This window comes from Lissotriton helveticus, chromosome 11 (assembly GCF_964261635.1).
Source record: "Lissotriton helveticus chromosome 11, aLisHel1.1, whole genome shotgun sequence".
Taxonomy (NCBI): domain Eukaryota; kingdom Metazoa; phylum Chordata; class Amphibia; order Caudata; family Salamandridae; genus Lissotriton; species Lissotriton helveticus.
The window spans coordinates 60,918,158-60,937,961 of NC_136072.1; the positions used below are offsets into that span (position 1 = coordinate 60,918,158).

Sequence of the window (19,804 nt, forward strand, 5' to 3'; positions counted from 1 at the left end):
TATAAAGGCCAAACAAGAACATTTTACGGCCCTGACAACATCTATGTCCTCTCCCAAAGAGCTTTTCAGGGTAGTGGATTCTCTGATTACGCTTCAAACCCCGGATCCCGTAGTGGCATCACAAGAGCTCTGCAGTAATATTGCCTTGTTCTTCCAGGGAAAAATTTCAAACATCTACTCTGCCTTGGAGCTACAGAGATCTTGTATCACTGGGCCCCCTACCCAGGGAGTTATGGGCCCTGCCCCTGTAGATAAATCTCCTGTAGGACTCTTGGACTCCTTTCCCCCGCTTTCTCTGGAGGATTTGGACAACCTTCTTAATAAGACTAAATCTGGTTCCCCTCTGGATGTATGCCCACTTAGGATCCTCAAACAGTGCCGAGATATTTTACTGCCTCCACTGGCTGATATTATGAACAAAGCCATGAGGGATGGCCTCTTTCCCACCCAGTGGAAAAACGCGGTGGTAAAACCTTTACTAAAAAAGGCCTCTCTGGATCCCGCAGTTTTAAAAAATTTCCGGCCTATTTCTCTCCTCCCGGCCCCTGCAAAGATGCTTGAAGCACATCTTAATAAGCATCTTGCTGCATATATAGAGAACTCGGGTTGCCTTGACTCCTTCCCGCATGGATTTAGGAGGGAACATAGCACCGAGTCTGCCCTCACTATCGTGCTAGATAACATCCGCACGCGTGTTGATGGAGGTCAGACCACCCTCCTGATCCTTTTAGATCTGACGGCGGCCTTTGATACCCTATCTCCCTCAGTATTAACATCACGGCTGAGGGAGGTTGGGGTTCGGGGGGCAGCCTTAGATCTACTCACTTCCTTCCTCAACCATCGAGTTCAAAGAGTATAGCTGGGGGAGTATCTATCTCCATCCCTGCCTGTGCAATGTGGGGTCCCTCAGGGATCAGCTTTGAGTCCGACCCTATTCAACATCTACGTGACCCCACTTGCCAGGTTAATTAAATCATTTGGGATGGAGATAGTGTCTTATGCCGATGACACCCAGATCCTCGTCTCTCTCTCCCAATCAGGTGTCCCGATTGCCGCCAATTTTAGATCCTGTATGGAGGCAGTCGGGCAATGGATGATTTATAATTCATTAAAACTGAATGGAGAGAAGACGGAGGTGATGGTATTTGGAGGGAAAGAGGATGTCTGGTCATCTAGCTAGTGGCCAGATTCTTTAGGAGCTTGCCCCACCCCCACTTCTTCGGCTAAAAACCTAGGGGTCATGATTGACCATGCTCTCAATTTGGACAAACAGGTCAACCGAACCATCTCTACCTGTTGGGGCATCATTCATATCCTCAGGAGGATCAGACACTACCTATCCATGCAGGCAAGGAAACAGATTGCTGTTGCCCTGATTGGCTCTCGGCTGGACTACTGCAATGCGCTGTATGTGGGACTGAATAAGAGTCTACTGCAGCGCTTGCAGGTAGTCCAGAACGCTACTGCTAGGTTTGTCCTAGACCTCCCCAAACGGGCTTCAGCCACAGCGGCTAGAAAGCTGCTACACTGGCTTCCTGCGGAGGACCGCATCCGCTTCAAGACCCTGTGCATGATCTATAGGGCATTAGCCAAGAACAGTCCCACCGGCATAGGATCCATTTTGTCCCGCTACACCCCCGTCAGGAATCTACGCTCCTCGAGTGGGCTTCTTTTGTCAGTCCCCCGTATTAGGAGAACTAGATGGGGGGTAGAGCTTTTTCTACCTTAGCGCCCAAGTGGTGGAACTCCCTCCCTGTCGCACTAAGATCCCTACCCACTATCCAGGCCTTCAGAAAGGCCCTTAAGACCCATCTCTTCGTACAGGCCTATGTGTAAGGATGATATGATCTGGTTTGTGATATATGTTGTTAGGCGCCTTGATGCCTTCGGGTTATTGTTTTGCGCAATATAAATTTTATTTCAATACCTGTTGGCAGGTCACAGTTTTAAATTCAACCAGCAGAGGCACCAATAGTTGGCTCTTCACAGCTGGGTGCACATCAGTATTGTTGGCATTGTCCTGAGGGAAAGATCTATAAATGGTTTTAACCTTTTCATCAAAAAAGGAAGATATTCTATTGACCCAATCTTGTGTGGGGAGAAGGGTGTGCTGATTAACATGAGGAGGGGTAAACTCTTGCAGAATTTTATATAACTCTTTGCTGGAGTTAGCAGCATTATTAATCCTCTCTGCTTAATAGGACTTTTTGGCCTGTTTAATATTATTTAAATAGTTACGGTGGATTTTTTTATATTTGGTTCGATCTATAGTAGTTTTGGTTTTCCTCCAGAGCCATTCGGCTGTTCTACTGGGCAATTTCTCGGTTTTTAATGCTAATGTAAACCATGGAGATGCTTTACTTTTAGTCTTGACCCTTGACATGAGTGATACTGTGTTCAAGGCAAAAGTTATAGCCTCTTCAACAGCTGTAGTAGCTTGGTCTACATTATCTGTGCGTGGTAAGGCTTCAGCATTTAAGTGGGTAAAAAGGATGTAGGGGTGACTTTAGGCCAGGGCCTAATTAAGGCACAGTTGTTATCTTGGGTAATTATTGGAGCATCCATAGGAAAACTGAGTTTTAGCAGATAATGGTCCGACCAGAGTAGAGGTAGGGGTTGCTCAACTGTAAGTTTGGTTGAGTTGGTGAACAATAAATCCAAGGTAGGACCGGCATGATGGGCAGGACCTACTACCAATTGCTCCAGTCCTAATGTCTGTAATGATGTCATCAGTTGATCAGTATCTGGGTCCTGTGATAGGTCTACATGATAGGTTAAGTAACCTATGAGAATGAAATTGTTTGCTCCTAGAAAGTAGGGCGCAATAAATTCCAGTAGAAGATTTATAAAATTGGCTTTTTGACCTGGGGGTATGTAAACTAAGGCCCCTGTCCATATTTCAGACGACTGGGTCATAATTTTGAATATTAATATTTCCATTTTATCTCTATTCCAGGAATCTAGTGTGGTGATGACTAATTTTCCCTTGGTGGCCACTGCTATCCTCCCTCTCCTCACTGCTCTATCTAATCTGGTTAGCTGATATTGCAATGGAAAGGTAATCGCTATGTCTGGAGATGCCTGGTCATGGAGCCATGTTTCAGTTATGAAACAAGCACCTGATCTAAAAGGCTCCATAATTCCAGAGCGTGTTTGGGGCTTGACCGGGCATTGAAATAGAGGCCATGCAGTTTATAGAAAGGTAAGTCCTTTTTTCTCTTATGGCAAGAAATGGTTGCCATAGGTGGTTTCTTCATGGAGATCTGAACTTCAACCGTTGGAGGCACAAAAGACTCCTCGGTACATAAGGGATTTATTGGTTTCAAAATGATGGAGGGCTTGTTTAAAGTTTTTAGCTCTGCACTAGAAAAATGCTGAATGACTACAGCGAATGGCTTACCTTTACTGTACCCTTATAGTAAAAAAGGTAGGGGTCCTGGCGCTGGCGGTGGTCTGGCGTGGACGGGCGCAGACGGGCTTGCCGTTGGCGCGCCACCAGCGTGCCGCTGCGCACGTCTGTGCCCCTTGGTGCTTTTAAATAGGCAGAGGGGAGGACGTAGCAACTAGACCGCCAACCAGACCACAACCACCAGTCCCAGTCCGGAAGTGCAGAGTTAAGCCCCGAGTCCCTCCACACAAACGGCACAAGCCGCGGTGGACCAGGGACCGGGCACTAGTTAGATCCGGCAAAATTAGGTGGGTTAAAACAAGTCACTGAGCGACTATACTTTAATATATAAAACAATAGCCTCATAAATAAAGGCGGCTGCGTGCATGCAACAGATTAAGCGCAATTGCGCCAGTGCAGAATTGAGGTGTAAACGCGTAAGCTGTTTAAAACAATATAAAACCACGAAACTAAGGGCTGGAGTGATGACCATGTAGTCGAGAGTCCATTGCGTGTCCCCGCCCTTGCTGCTTTTAAATAGGCCGAGGGGAGGACGTAGCAACTAGACCGCCAACCTGACCACAACCACCGGTCCTAGACCGGAAGTGCAGATATAAGCCCTAAAAGAAGCTCTTCATCTGGACAAATTTTTATCTCTTTTCTCTAGTTGCAAGTCTTTCCGGAAGGGAGCATAGGACTGACAAACTATTCAGTCACAGTTTACTTCCCATCATCAGTCCATTTTCATCCTCACCAGACGATTTGCAGGCAGTAGAGAAATCACAGAACAGATCGTATTCATCCTTAGAAAATGTTCTTCTCCCACTCTTTTGTTCAATAGATCCATCTCATCAGACGTGGGAAATTGATTTTCTTTTGATACCATAGCTTTGTGTTTTCTAATACTTTTCCAGCAATTCCAGGTGCAAAACAAGTCTTAACAAATCACAGAGAGAGAGCGGAACTGATATTGGTGCTATGATTTGGCCTAGAAAAGTATGGTCCCTGGTCATAATCGTGCTGTCTCTAGCAGTTGAATTTTGTTAGGAGCTTTCCATAATTTGATCTCTTCTTCAGTTTAGAGGCTACCACTGAAGCTCTTCTGCCCATTTGGTGAAGGGCGTTTGGTTAAGGCCATAGAGGATGAGAGAGCAGTTTGCCTCAATTAGGGTGTTCAACAGAGCTTTCTTTCGAATTGCAGCAAGATAAAAGGCCTTCCACATTTTGTGAAGTTAGAGAAAACAACTTTCTTCCTGGTGTTCTTCTAGAGGATGGCATCCAAAAACAGTGATCCTTTCAAAATTTCAGATTTTCTGGGAATTATTTTTAATAGATCTATGTGAGTCTACCTTCCGCCTGCAATGAGCAGCTATAGTGACTTTGGATCTATGGTGCCTTTACAACATTATTCCTCTACCTTCCAGGTTATTCCAAACCTTTTCTACAATAAACGCATTGTTCTTGGGATCGTCCTTTGATATGGAGGGTTTCACAGAAGGAGCCTTTTGAGCCCATTAAGTCATACCCTTTAGATTTATTTTCAGACATGTTTCTATTTGTGATGGCTCTGCCTACTGGGTGTAGGGTAGGAGAGCTTGGGCATCTTTTAGATAATACGACTTACCTACAAATTTTGATTCTAAAGTTTAAGTGCATACTAACATTTATTTCCATTCTAAAGTACTGTTAAAATGTCATTCTTCACAAGAATTGCATCTTGCAGTTCTTCCGGATGATCTAAAACTCTAGACTATTTTCACATTGTTTGCATTTGTGCAGAGCATTGAACGTTTATTTAGAGAGTACTGTAATGTTTCAAAAGACATGCACTTTTTTGTTCAATTTTGATTTTTTAAGAAGAGAGGAGAAGCCACTGGTACTGCAGGTAGATGGATTTAATTGCCTATTGTAAAGGCGTATTAAATTATTTAGGTTTGCATTGCCGAAGAGATCATAGCTATGTCTGCTATCACAGTTTTTACATCAGATTAATTGAGTATCTTTACATTACATTACATTTATTGTGCAGTCCATTGGGCTGTTTCACATACAATTAAGAAGCATTATGAGGTAGGCAAGGGGTGGTGCCCATACTGATGACTTTGGTCTTGGGGTACTAAATGTTCCTAATTAGCTTGTTTGAGTGTGTGAATTGTCAATGTTGCACATTATGTGTTTGCTCATTGCTTTGTCCAGATGTTATGATGATGATTTATAGTTTGGTAAATTTATTAGGATTGGGGTGAGGAAGACAGATGAGATGGTAAAGTTTTGATTACTTACTGATAATATTCATTATATTGAATCTAGACTTCCTCATCCCATTGCTTAGCGCCTGCCCTCCTTCATCTTTTACCACCCGTTTTAATTGTAATTAGTGGCTAGGATGAAGGCCAATAAGATGGGACTAAAAAAGTAAAAAATAGAGGAAAGCTTTAAGGAGCAACTTTGTGAGCCTGGTTTTAAAGGGGGGACCCACACTCACACTCTGAAATGTAAGGACTGGAGTGAAGAAGTCTTGATTCAATGTAATGAAGTTTCCTGGAAGTAATTGAAACATTTTCTCATCACTGTGAAGGATTTCTCCATGGTGCAAAAATATCCTGATTCAGGTAAAACATATTTTCCATATGATGCGTCAAGATGAAAAAACAGCATACAAAATCTATTTACAGGCTTTGGGAGACAGGCCAATCACTGAAACTATTACCAGTTCCAATCTCTTCTAGTACCATTGGAAATTATCTCAGCCAGAGACCGCTGTGTAGTCAGTGCACAATGATGTGCCTTAGAAAGAAAGTTTCAGCCGTAGTGCATACTCAGCAACATCTAACTGTGTAAAAAGTGAAATCAAAGACATTGTATAAAAATTTAGAAGGATCTGATCTGTAAAGCAATTCCAGAGCACAATACAATCACAATCAATTGCACATAATCTGCTTTCCAGTCAATCTTTGGATGAACACCAAATGCGTAGTGTAATGAACAGGACAGTCACCATTAGTACTTAGTAACTGGATGCCATTGTGAATCCTGTCGCTATAGTTAACTGTCACAAATAGTGCAGTCACTGATGGAACTGTAAGTAAAATGATCTTAATTGGGACTGCCTCAATTTAATATTGCTGATAAGACTTTCATAATACGCATTTGCAATGCTATAATTCTTTTGATAGAGCGCGTGAGGTCACCCAACCAATAATTTCGCCGTTTCCGGCTTCGGGCCCATATACTTTCAATTCACAATATACATTGACCGGGGGACTTCACGGGCTGCTACCAATTTGTGTGAATTCCCTACTGTTATTACTCAGAGTACCCGACTTACCATCCACAGACACGGGTACCTATGACCACAACGGATCAGGGAGCTAGCTGTAAAAGGAAAGGCAGCAAAATACAAACTCAAATTGACATTCAATACTGTTGTAAATGACCACGGACAACTGGAAGTTTTAAAAGCTTTATCTAAAGTTCGTTTTCTTCTAGCATGAGATTTACAAGAATAAGGCAATCAATAATCAAGATAATGAAAAGTACATAACTATAGAGAAATAAAGTCAGGGTAATCATGGAAATGCTAATATGAAATGCAAACAGGAAACGCTATGCATTTAGGGCAATAGTTCTTTAGACAGTTTAAGTAAGGCCGTTCTAGACCATATCAGGAAATGACAAACTGCAATGCCAAATATGATTTCTAAAAGGTAGGGTAACATGGGAACACGTTATGAAAATATGCAAATGACTTTACGTTTCAAATAGTTGCGGCAAAAGCATGGAAAAATCAACATATGCAAAGGTGTGTCTTTATTGAAGCAAAAGACAGAAAAATAGAAAGGTGCAAGTTTAAAGAACTTCAGAGCGATATTTACCTAGACTGGTGTGGAAACCAAACCCTGGCCACGGGTCAGTTAAGGACAGGAAACCCTCAAGGAAGGATACCCCTCAAAGGACAGCAGGTGCAGAATGGACACCCAGGACAGGACAGGATACCCTCAGATTAGGAATCAGGACAGGACCTCAGGACAGGACAGGAAACCCTCAGGACAGGACCGCTCAGGACAGGACCGCACCCGCAGTTTGGAAGCAACGCCTGCGCTCCACCCTCTCTGCAGCTATCGATCAAGACCCCGATTGGGTCAGCGAACTCCCAGCAAAGTGCTTCGCCAGCACTTTAAGGTTCAGTAGAACCTTAGTCTATGGGCAATTTCGGACAGAGTGCTCCGCAGCTCTCTGTATCTTCAGTCACCTATTGAGTACGATGGGTCAGTGACAGGTCAGCTAAACCAGACAAGTCGGACGATTTCCCTAGGTGAACCCAGGGTAGATATACAGTTTGGGGACGGTGTACCACCCCCCAATGTTGCAAAGTGTCAGAATCCCTCAATTTGGATTGGTCCTAAGATAGGATTTGGGTAACACACCAATCAGAATACACTATTTGGAGGCCTTATTTACATCTCAGGGCACCGCCTAGCAAGATTGGGGTTCCCATGAGAAAATTGCGCAGAATACAGGCAAAGAATGCATTTTTGCAACATAATAGAACAATATCGTGATGATGCGGGGCGAAGGTGCTGCTTCCCAGGGTGGCTTCTGGTATCAACCTTCTTTGGCAGCAATTCAATGCCAAGATGACTTTCGGCGAGTCTGCGCACAAGTACCCTCCAAGATGGCTTTCGGCTCAGTCAGACCCCCATTCCCCGCGGTACATGAAAAGTAAGGGAGAACAAATTAATACATAGAAATAACATTATGAAAACACATCACAGGGGTTGTACTTTCAACTTATCACTAAGAAATATACTTATGCAGTTTAAATGTTAGCTACATATATACGAGTACTATAGCAGTGGTACGAGCAGTACCACGTTACTGGTAAAGCTATGCATTACGCATGCGCAACTATTTCCCTCCAAACCTGCAAACACATCAGGACACGTGAGTGTGACTGACGCATGCGCAGACACTTATTTTAAGCAGCGGCCATTTTTATTGACTCAAATAAGTCGTTTTAGTAAAACACATAGGCAAGCTTCGTGGACCTCGTTTAAACATAAAATAAACGTTAGTAAGACGTACAAATGATTACGTTGTTACACATGAACGAGGTTCATGACAAAAGCAAGTCGCAAATGCGAAGCTTTGCTTCATCAATCCCCTCTTTGATGATATTTACTATCATCACAAAATAAATGGAACCAGATGCCAACTTCTCACACTCTATACAACTCTATCTCTTCCAGCAAGCGATTCAATTTCTCTTTCTCATCTTTTGTAGGGTGAGAATTCTTCACCCTTTTGTATATCTGATTATTCATCTCCTCCAACTCAAGCTCATCCACACTTCGTTTCACCCCTCTTGCATTCACTTGATGCTTTCTGGTGTGCTTACGACATTTGCAACAGACAAATATGAAGAATAGGATGAGACCTATAATTCCAATTGGCATCAGTACTTTGAACAATAAGCTTTTACCTACGCTAGCAAGCCAATGACCTACATTTGAGAGACCATCTACCAGTCTCTTCCAGGCACTGTAAACCTCGAGTGGTTTGAATTCCTTTTCCAAATTAGTAATGTTTTTCACGTATCTTTTGAGCTGTACACTTTTGTCTGGAATATAAGTGCAACAATGTTGCGCCTTCAACATCCGGCAGACTCCGCCCTCTTTCGCTAATAAGGTGTCAAGAGCAAGTCTGTTCTGCAAAACCATTGATCTGATCGCAACCATTTCGGTATTGACTAGCAGAAATCCATGAGCTGTGTCAGTAGACAACACATCCACTATAGTGGACAATTTGCAAATTCTGTGAGTGTTCAGAACCACTCCCACTCCAGGTATCAGTGCACTGAAAATACTACCCATTATTTCACCTACACTTTCTCTTTTACTACGCACTAAGCCATTAGTATTTTCACTGCTTCCAGCAATTCCATTCACATGGTATATTTTCGGGAAGACAATGCCAAAGTAGCAGCTTCCATACCAGTGATCCGGCAATTTGAAATAAGCCTTGTCCCCACAAATATAATAAATTCCAGGAAACACAGGCTCTGACCCATTTTTGAAACCCCAACCTCCAATTACCTTGTAATTATGTTCGCATTCACTGGAACCAATGAAAATGTTATTATAATAGCTAGTCTTCTCGCGGTGAAGACATAGCTTGCCTTTCTTCTCAAAATCCAGCAACAGAGCAGGACCCGCCCCACCAGTTGAGGTGCCTTCCATGTTCTCTGCCCATCTCGGCCTTTTCTGTTTTTCGTCATCTGCCTTTCTTTGTATTTTAATTCTCCTTTTCTCTGCCATGTTCAGGAACATCTTTTCCTGCTCACGCAAAGAACAAGTCAAGTTATCTCTGTGTGCGTCACCTAGGTCGATATTACCTATAGTCAGAAAGTATTCGCCCATATAGCGAGTAACGTCACTTTTGGTATGTACAGGATTCAAGTTCCCACGTATAGGAAGTTCAGAAAAGATCACGTCATTGTTAGAGTAATAGTACTGTAACGGTCCTCTTTTGTAAAATAGACTAGCTAAAATGCTACAGGAGATTCCATATGTCAGCGGCAAGTGATGGTATGTCACGCCTTCAGCTACAGAGGTAGGTAGCTTCATGCAGACATAGCAATCTTCAATTTCCATAGTCTCTACATAGTGTATTAACAAGTTTGCGAAAACATTTAAATGTGTCTTGTTCTTAACTCCGTGATAATGTAGCCCTCCCTCATCTGATGCTTCTAAGTCTTGTTTTGTTTGTCTCAGTGCTCTCTCATGTCTTGCTACACTCTGTGTTATCAGCTCCTCACTGTCAGTATTTACAATTTCAGTAGGGTAAATATTAGTATTTTTTCTCACTGCAAAGGGAATGAACACTGTTAGTCCTATCCAAACTAATATCAGTATAACTATACTACATACGCATACCTTGCAGCATGTTTTGCAACAGCTGCGACTAGGTCTACCATTCACGCTTGAATCAGACATTTTGGCTCAGAAGAAGTTTCTCGACCCCTCTTTGTGACTTTACACGAGTAGCTTACTTTGTGCAAATTCACGGTGGCTCGTCTTCTTCTTCGGCAGAGTACTCAGGGACGGGTTCTCCGTCGCTCTCGTCAGTTAGATCAAGATCTTCAAATTCTTCCAAAACGAGCGTCCATTCAGGAGACTTGTACTTTTTGTTTTGTCTCTTTATTCGATCACTCCTTCTTTTGGAGTTACCTTCTTGTTGCTCTGCTATGCGAGCACTTCTCCTTTCTTCAGCACGTTTTTCTTCCACCGTTTTTATCCTTAGCCTCAATTTCTTGACAAATCCAGGCTCAATGTGCTTTCTTTTCTTAAGTCTTTTAGTTGGCACTTGGACTTCGTTTTCTTCTCTTGCCCTCTTGTTCTCTTTAGGCGGGGCCAATTCTGCTTCAGTTTCTCCCTCTTCTATCTGACTAGTTCCAGGGCTAGCATCTATTTCTTCTGCCTGGTTACTAATCTGGCCTTGTTCAGGACAGTTTTGCGTTTGATTTTCAAATGTCTCTGTTTCTGTTTCCTGAACACGTCCTTCTAATCCTATCTGATCCTGTTCAAGCACTTCGATCTCTGGACTTTCTTCTGCTCGAACTATTACGCTATGTCTAGTCTGTCCCTTCCCGACATCAGGAGTCAGTGGAGGAGTATCAATCACTTGCTCTGTATCCTTCACTTGTTCTGTATCAATCACTTGTTCTGTCCCTGTCTGACCTTCTCCTTCCTCAGTTTTCATGTGAATCTCAAGATCCTGAGGTTCTTCGCCTGTGCCTTGCTTTTCCTCTCTAGTCCACTCTCTACCTTCGCAAAGTTGTTCTCTTGTTCGAATGGGGTCTTCAGTGAGATCAATCAATGGTATCCACTCCTCTGGCCATATGCTCGGCAGCTCGTCTTCAGCTACTTCTGGCTCAGCTTCTTGGACCCCTTCAGCAGGCTGGGCTCTTGGTAGTTCGTTATCAACTATTCTTGGGCCAACGTCTGCTGATTCTGCAGCTCGACTGGTACTGGGCTGTACGTCGTCAGCTACTTCTGGTCTGGCTCCTGCAGAGTCCTCTGCTGGACGCCCTTCTTCTTCAGGCTCTTCGTCTGGTAATACCTTCTGGGTGTGGCTGGCGTGTATCCAATGTGGAACCCCGGCACACTTCACTGCTGTGGTTGTTACCAGGATCACCTGACACTTCTCTCCGCACCTTGGCTCCAGGCAGCTCTTCCTAGTATGCTTCTTTATCTTGACCCAGTCCCCCGGGACCAGTTTGTGGAGAGGAGTCGTAGGATTGAGGATGGCGTCTTCTCCGATCTGGCGAGAGATAGAACGCACTTGGTCACCCAACCTCTTGCAGTATTCAAGTACCAAATCATCAGTAATACTCAACAGTTTGCTTCCTGGCACCCATGCTTGTCTCATCACTCTTCCCATAATGATTTCATGGGGACTTAGGCCTGTCTTGCGGTCAGGAACACTTCTGAGTCCCATCAGGACCAAGGGCAGGGCCTTCACCCAGGTCATGCCAGATGCATTACACAGTTTTGCTAGTCTGTTTTTGATAGGTCCATTTACTTGTTCCACTATTCCAGAAGCCTCTGGACGGTATGCACAGTGAAGCTTTTGTGAGATTCCAAAGGCCTTACAGAGTTCATCGATCACCTCATTCTGAAAATGTTTGCCTCTATCTGATTCAATAGTGACTGGAACCCCGAACCTAGGTATCAGTTCTTTCAGTAAACACTTGGCTACGGTCAGCGCGTCACTCTGGGGAGTAGGGAAAGCTTCCACCCACTTCGAAAATAAACAGACCATAACAAGGACATATCGCTTCCCTTCACAACGGGGCATGGTGATGAAATCAACATGGATTCTCACAAAGGGACCCCCTGACCTCCCAATTTTTCCCAATTCTACCGCAGTTTTCTTGCCTGCGTTCATCCTTTGACATGGCAGGCACCTCTGGCAGAGGGACTCTGCTACTTTCCTGAACTTTTTACTGTACCAAATCTGTTGGAACACCAGAATCATGGCGTCCCTACCAATGTGTGATCCTTCATGTATCAATCTCGCCATCGTGCTAAGTAAGTGTCTAGGTAACACAGGCATACCAGTTGGGCCCAAGATGACACCATCCACACGTCTTGGTCTACACCCATCTTCCTTCCACTTCTCTCTCTCTTGCCAAGGTGCCGCCTGCTGCCACTCTTTCACTTCATCCCATGTAGGCACTTCTTCGAACACTTGAAGTTGGCAGCTGGTTCCTGGCCCCCCTCGTTTTGGATTTATGATATACCGATCTCGGGCGCACCATTGGGCCACTCGATCAGCAAAATCATTTCCCAGTGATACAGTGTCCGTGCTCTTCTTATGAGCAACACACTTTACCACTGCCAGTTCCTTTGGTAACTGGATTGCCTCTAAAAGGTCTTGAACAACTTTTCCATTTCGAATAGGGGTACCTGATGAAGTCAGGAACTCCCTCTGTAGCCACAACTGGCCAAAGTCATGCACAACCCCATAACAGTACTGACTGTCAGTATACACTGTTATGCGTAGGTTTTTCCCAATTTTGCAAGCTTTTATCAAAGCGATCAATTCGGCTACTTGTGCAGACTTTACGTCAAATAGATAACCTGCTTCTTCAATTTTGGTTAAGGAGACTACCGCATAGGCAGCACTCAGGCCTCCTTGTTCATGTCTTAGACATGAACCATCCACAAATAATTCCTTGTCATGCTCAGGCAATGGTGTTCCTTTAATGTCTGGACGTGGCTTGGTATTTAATTCTGTTAAATCAATGCAATCATGCTCATCATCCACCCCACCTAACATATTCATTGGGTCGGGGAGCAAAGTGGCGGGGTTCAGAATACTGCACCTAACAATGTTTACATTTGCAGCACCCACAAGAATCCTCTCCTATTTAGTCAGCCGACTAGGGGTGAGATACTGAGTCTTCGTCCTGGTCAGTAAAATTACCACTCCATGTGGAACATACACAGTTACAGGATGTCCCATGACAATGGACTCACTCTGCTCTAAACTTGCGCAGGTAGCAGCTACTGCTTTCAGACAACCTGGTAATCCAGCAGCCACTGGATCCAGGGTGGCAGAGAAATATGCCACAGGCCTTCTGGTTGTGCCATGTTCTTGAGTCAGGACTGACAACGCGCAATTATCACGAGTGTCACAGAATAGGGCAAATTCCTTAGTATAGTCTGGCATTCCCAATGCAGGGGCTGTACACAGACAATCTCGCAGTTTGGTGAAGGCTGTTAAGCTTTCATCATCCCATTCTACAACATCTGGTGTTCCTCTCTTGGTCATTTTTATCAAGGGCCTAGCTAGGACTGCAAATCCCAGAATCCACTGCCTGCAGTATCCTATCACTCCCAGGAACATTCTGATCTCTTTCTGAGTACGGGGTAACTGCATCTTTTGAATTATTCTCACTCTTTCTGATGTTACTTTCCTGACCCCTTTCTCTATCTGGTGCCCCAGATATTTCACTGATTTTGCACAGAACTGTAATTTTTCAGGGGCCACTTTATGTCCCTTCTCACTCAGGTGATTCAGTAGGGCAATGGTGTCAATCACACAATCCCTATGACTTTTAGACGCCACCAAGAGGTCGTCTATGTATTGCACTAGGACAGAGTTCCCAGGTAAGACCAAAGTTTCCAAACATTTTTTCAAGATCTGATTAAAGATAGAGGGGCTCTCTGTGTACCCTTGAGGGACCCGGTTCCAGACATACACGTGACCATTGAAGGCAAATGAGAAAAGAAATTTGCTATCTGGATGCAAGGGAATGGAAAAGAATGCATGACACAGGTCTATCACAGTGAACCACTCAGCATCCCAGGGAATCTGATACAGAATCACTGCTGGGTTCGGGACAATAGGGCAGCAGGGGACCACTATTTTGTTGACTTTTCGTAGGTCCTGCACTACTCTGTACTTGCCACTAGGCTTCTTGATACCCATAATTGGTGAGTTACATGGGCTACTCATTACTTCCTGTATGATGTTTCCTTCCAGCAATTTCTGTATTTCCAGAGTGACACCTGCTCTCACTTCTGCATTCATCCTGTAGGGTTTAGTATTGGGGTATACTGCATTGTCCTTGATTGCTATCTGTATGGGGTCCACGTTTTTCATTAACCCTACATCTTTCCCAGTAAAGTCCCATACCTCTGGCTTCACTGCTTCTTGGAGTTCTTTGGGCAAATCCTGCATGGTCATTCGTTTAATTTCTGAGTCAGGTCTAATTAACATTAATTTATAAATGCCGTCTTCATCTGGGGTCTGAATTTCAACACCCTTTGGTGTGCAAAAGATGGTACAGTTCATTTTGCACAGCAAATCACGTCCCAGTAAGTTCACTGGACTGGTGTCACAAACGACCAGTGCTTAATTTGTAAAATATGAAGTGCAGGTGCTGAAATATTTTTCGAAGGCCACACCCATGTTTTCAGGCCCCGCCCACTCTCGGCACTGGCTCCACCCACTTTATTAGCCCCACCCACATCTTCAAGTGGCACTGCTAAAAGTCAAATATAATACCCGATCTGAATTTCAGAAAGGGAGCCTTCGGAATCGTAAGGTTTTGATAGGAGGTTCCCCGTGGCGTGAACCATTTTGAACAAGATGAAAGCAAATGTGCATTTAAATCACAAGTTTGGAATAAATTAGCTAAAACCACTAATGCATTGAAATGGACAATTTCAGTGCTCTGTGTGCTGATTTGGGGAAAGGACAATACTGGGGGTAGGTAGGGCATGCCATTTTTCACAGAGTCTATGATTTCAAAGGTACAACCAACTTTGACATAGCTTAAGTTATGTGACAAAATAAAACCCAATGTTGTGAAAACACTAGTCAAAACAGATAAACTGAATAAAATCATGCAATACACTTGAATGAGTCAGTCAGCCACTGTCCCTTCCAGTGGCATGGGGTTAATCAGTATAGTGTAATATTCAGTTAAAGCAACTGCTTTAGAGAAACAAAAACAAAAAAGGATGATTACCAATTGGGCTTGTACTGTAACTTCTCTCTGGAGCTATATGTGCATTTATTAGACATTAAGAATAGTAAAAAAGAAAAACATGGAACTATGTAGTTCTGTATGACACAGGCAACACAGATTAGACAAGAGGCATATGTTCAAAATATGACTTTTTAATCAAAGATTTTAGCTTAAGATAAAGCAAAGAAAAATGTGATCTCCACCAAAATGTGGTTCGCGCTGTATAACATTTTATAAATAAATACCAAGGCCAAAGGACTAGGTAGGGGGCTGGGCAGTTTCAATTTGACCGTATCTGAATAAGTCATACCTATTAGTGCAAAATAATCAGGCATAGTGCCATACAAAATGTAATTATATAAAGACAAAGTAACAAAAAATAAAATATGTAAATACAAATAGATACATGTCGTAAAATGACAATCCAAAAAGCAATTAAACTGTTATAAAAACAAAATAAATAAAATATATTAAATAGAACAATAAATATAACATCCAAACAAAGAAGACACATAAATATAACAAAATATTAAATAAATTGACACTGTCAACAAAGGGGTATAAATGCAAATAAATAACCTATATAAACTAGAACAACTAAATATCCTAACACAGTAAAGCCTAACTTTTCCAAAACATTGCAATGACACATTTTGGCAGTTGGAATGGGCTACATCTATTTTTCTAGAAAACCCCAGAAACAGTCTAAATTGCTTGTGCATTCCATGTCCTCCTCTTTCCTTGCTTTACTCCTAGTGTCATCAGCTGATCTTCGTCCTTTTGCAAGCCAGGACTGAACATAGGGTAATGGGTTGAATCTCCTAAATGGTGGACCAACAAGATTTAAAAACATTAAAGAAGATATTGTTTGAGTCACCAATGATGCTCTTGTAGATGTGCATATCAGATTCATTTGAGAAAAGCCCCGCTCACATTCTGCAGTACTGATAGCAATAGTGTGTATGGCCATCAAAAGTTCCTTGAACTGCCTTTTAATTTCTTTGCCTCCAGATTCCTTGTACTCTCTGTAAGCACGTATGGTTTCTCGGCTGGCAATGTTGAATCTTTTACACAAAGACTCAATATCATTTTCACCATAAAGAACAGGTAGCTCATCAGGCCAGTACTGTTTGTATAAAACTTTCACTTCGCTAATCAGTGTATCATACTCAGCCTTTTTGTCAGCAGAATTCGTTCCTCCTGTAGACAACAAACGATGTCTTAGATTTTCTGCAAGGCTACGAAAAAACTGACCCTGTTCAATGATTTTGTCCGTGGTCTTTCCTTTGTGCAGCACCACACCTTGGAATATATTTTCTTCCATGGCCTTTTTACATAGTGAGAAATGGTTCCCTTGCCTGTCTACCATTGCCTCAAACACAGCTATTTGCCGACAAATAGCCCGGTGAGAATCAATGATTGTAGAATCACGTTTCTGTAACTCAAGTGATAACTCGGATAACTCCTGAAGAGCATCATACATGAGGCCAAGATTAGCAACGAACTGTATAGATGATAACCGCCTTCCTATGCCTGTGTACATATTTCGTGTTGAACTGTCACGGGAACCATCATCCGCTGCACTATTAAAGTGCTTGTAGAGAGCAGGATAAGCATTCCAAATAGCCTCCACTGTTCTAAAGCTTGATGCAACCCAACGAGTATCTAACACTCTACCTATTCTGCAGAGCTGAACGTCAAGAGCTTCAGCACATTCCTTAAGCTCCAAACGGTTTTTAACAGAGGTGGAAAATAGAGAATACAGCTTATCGCGTAGGTTTTTTAAATGATTTGTAGCACCAATATCTTTCATGACATCATGAACGGCAAGTTCCAGGCGATGTGCTGAGCAGTGCCAGGCTACAATATTGGAAGAGATTTTTTCTTGCAACCTCTTTACAACACCACTGTGGCGGCCAAACATCACTGAAGCTCCATCACAGGCAACTGAAACCATGCATCTGGAGAGAAAGTCCTCACTTATATTAATTGGATCTTTTTTTAGTGCAGACAGTAAACTGTTTACTATGCCATCAGCTGACAAATCACTCAGCTCAATGAGGTCAACAAACATATTAGCTGGGGAGTCCATGCCAGGTAGCTGCATTCGCATGTACACAATTAAAGAACTTTTCCTATTTAACGCAGTGGCTTCATCTAGTAAAAGACTTACTTTGGGGGAAAGCTCAATAATGTTGGCAAATATCTTCCTCTTCATTTCTAAGGATATGTGGCGTTGTATGTTTGAACAAGCTACATTGGAGTGCAAAATTCGACCCATATCTAGTCCATTCAACTGGTGGCAGTCTATCTCCATTTCAAAACCATACGCTGGCCTGTTTCGCTTTGCTTCCTTATAAGCTACACGGAATATTCTGGCTGTTGCTGACATTTGTACAGATTGTGCTTTTGCAGTTACTTGCAATAAAGTATCTCTCTTAGCGTTTTCTAAGATTTTTAAAGTTGCAACATGAGCCTTGCTTAGTGCATGTTCTCCAATCTTTTTCCTCAATGACTTCTGTTGCTGTTCTATATTGGTGCCATATGCCTTCACAGTAGACTCAGTCCATTCTTTGGACAATTTCATTCCCCTGGATTTCTCAGCACCAAGATCACGGACTTGGCGACACACAGAACAGCCAAGGTTAGGGCCTTTAACAATTAACCATGGATGCTTGCGTTGGAAATATATTTTTTGGTCATGTTTCCAACCTTTTGGAAGAATACCTTTCCTAAAAACTCTGTCTGAATGTGGTTTCAGTGATAATATGTTAGACTGTTTGCTAGTGCTTGGAGTTTCCTCCATCTGTACAGCAATGTCCACAGCATGATGCGGCTCATCTGTAAGAGGACGATCTTGTGTCTTTTCTTCTGTAGGGGTGATGATAACGCTGCTGCTAGTAGTGGTGTCACTCTCATCATCTAATGCCTTCTCTTGCACTTCATCTTCCTTGTTCCCTTCTTTCACTGTGAGTGTATGGTCTTTTCTGGCAAGTTTGCTAGCAGGCTCCTCATCAATCTTAAGCTTAAATTTTGTGAAGTAGCTTGAAATCTTCTTCTGTCCACTCTGAGACATTCTAAGGATGCAAAGTGAGAAAAAACACGCTAGACATGTGCGAAGTGTGATGTCAATTCATCAAAGTAACATGCACCAATAATATTTATTTGCAGGTTGCACCAAAGACATTTCTGCATCTGCACATATTTAACATCCATGTGGAGTAGCTACCAGATATCGCTAGTTGTTATTTGTGTGTAGGCCATAGCCCATAGGCTACCTCTTTGAAACAGCTGTAAAGATTCAAGATGGCTCGACTTAGGTCTCTGAAGCAAAGTAAATCCTGTGAGGAAGACAGGTTGTATAGGGACCCTACTCCTGCTGCTGTCACATTTGCTATGGTACCTCTAGGGCTTGGCACTCTAACTTCAGGCAATCTCAGGCTCAGGAATGGGCTAGTGAGGTGAGCTGGCCTCCCTCGAAATGGGGGAAACTCGCTTACCCTTACCCAGATAGGAAAAGCAGACCCGTGCCTGGGTTAATGCAAAGCCTCAAGGGCACTTTGCAGGCAGCTTGTAGGCTAGGCCTGTGTTTAATGGTAAGAGAGTGAAACTGCAAGCTACCCCAATTCTCGAGCCTATCACAGAGATGCTGTACTGACTGGCTGGCAGAGATTCTTTGTTGAGATTCCTGCAACAGCTGTGTGTTGTAGTAGCAACTATTAGGTGTGTATCAGTGTGAGGGATAACTTACATCTATTTTGTGGCGTGAGCACCTGTGCTGACTTATTTAAGGCATCAAACTTACACATTTGAAAAATAAACTTCAATGTATTGACATTCGGGAATAGGAATCCAATGCCTAAAGTATTATAGATAATTTGGACTAGAGTTTTGTTGCATGCCACACTAGAATAATATTATTTCTATGCAGCAAAATAAAGTACATTTCAACACAACCTTGTTGTCCTAAAAAAATTAGAAACATCGCTCAAAGTTGCTGAACAATCACAGACGTGTTACGCCCTGATTGGGAGCATAATGTAGCAGAGTCCTCAGTATTCTTTCTCTCCCTTACTCGCTTCTATTTTTCTCTCTAACCCCCTGTGTACCACTAACTGATTGTCTTTCCTTTCTCTCTATCTCCCTCCCCTCCACTGCTCCCCTCAACACCCTGTCTTTCTATATATCTTTCCTTCTCTCCTCAGAGTCCTCACCCATCTGATGCTCCGTCATCATCTCATCTCTCTCTCTCTCTCTCTCTCTTGCTATCTGACCTCACGGCTCACCCCTCTTTACCTCGGTCTCTCAGACAGTACTAGTGTTATGCAGCACACCACCAACTAGGGGAATATACAACAGGGCACAGACATATG

At 43.0% G+C, this 19,804-nt stretch overlaps 1 protein-coding gene across 1 annotated transcript; it reads right to left on the bottom strand.

The window, feature by feature from the left end:
• Positions 1-16,107: 16,107 nt before the first annotated feature.
• LOC144790714 (E3 SUMO-protein ligase KIAA1586-like) lies at positions 16,108-18,507 on the bottom strand. The gene has a single exon (XM_078665432.1). The coding sequence runs from the start codon at positions 18,505-18,507 to the stop codon at positions 16,108-16,110; it is 2,400 nt and encodes a 799-aa protein (XP_078521558.1).
• Positions 18,508-19,804: the final 1,297 nt, after the last annotated feature.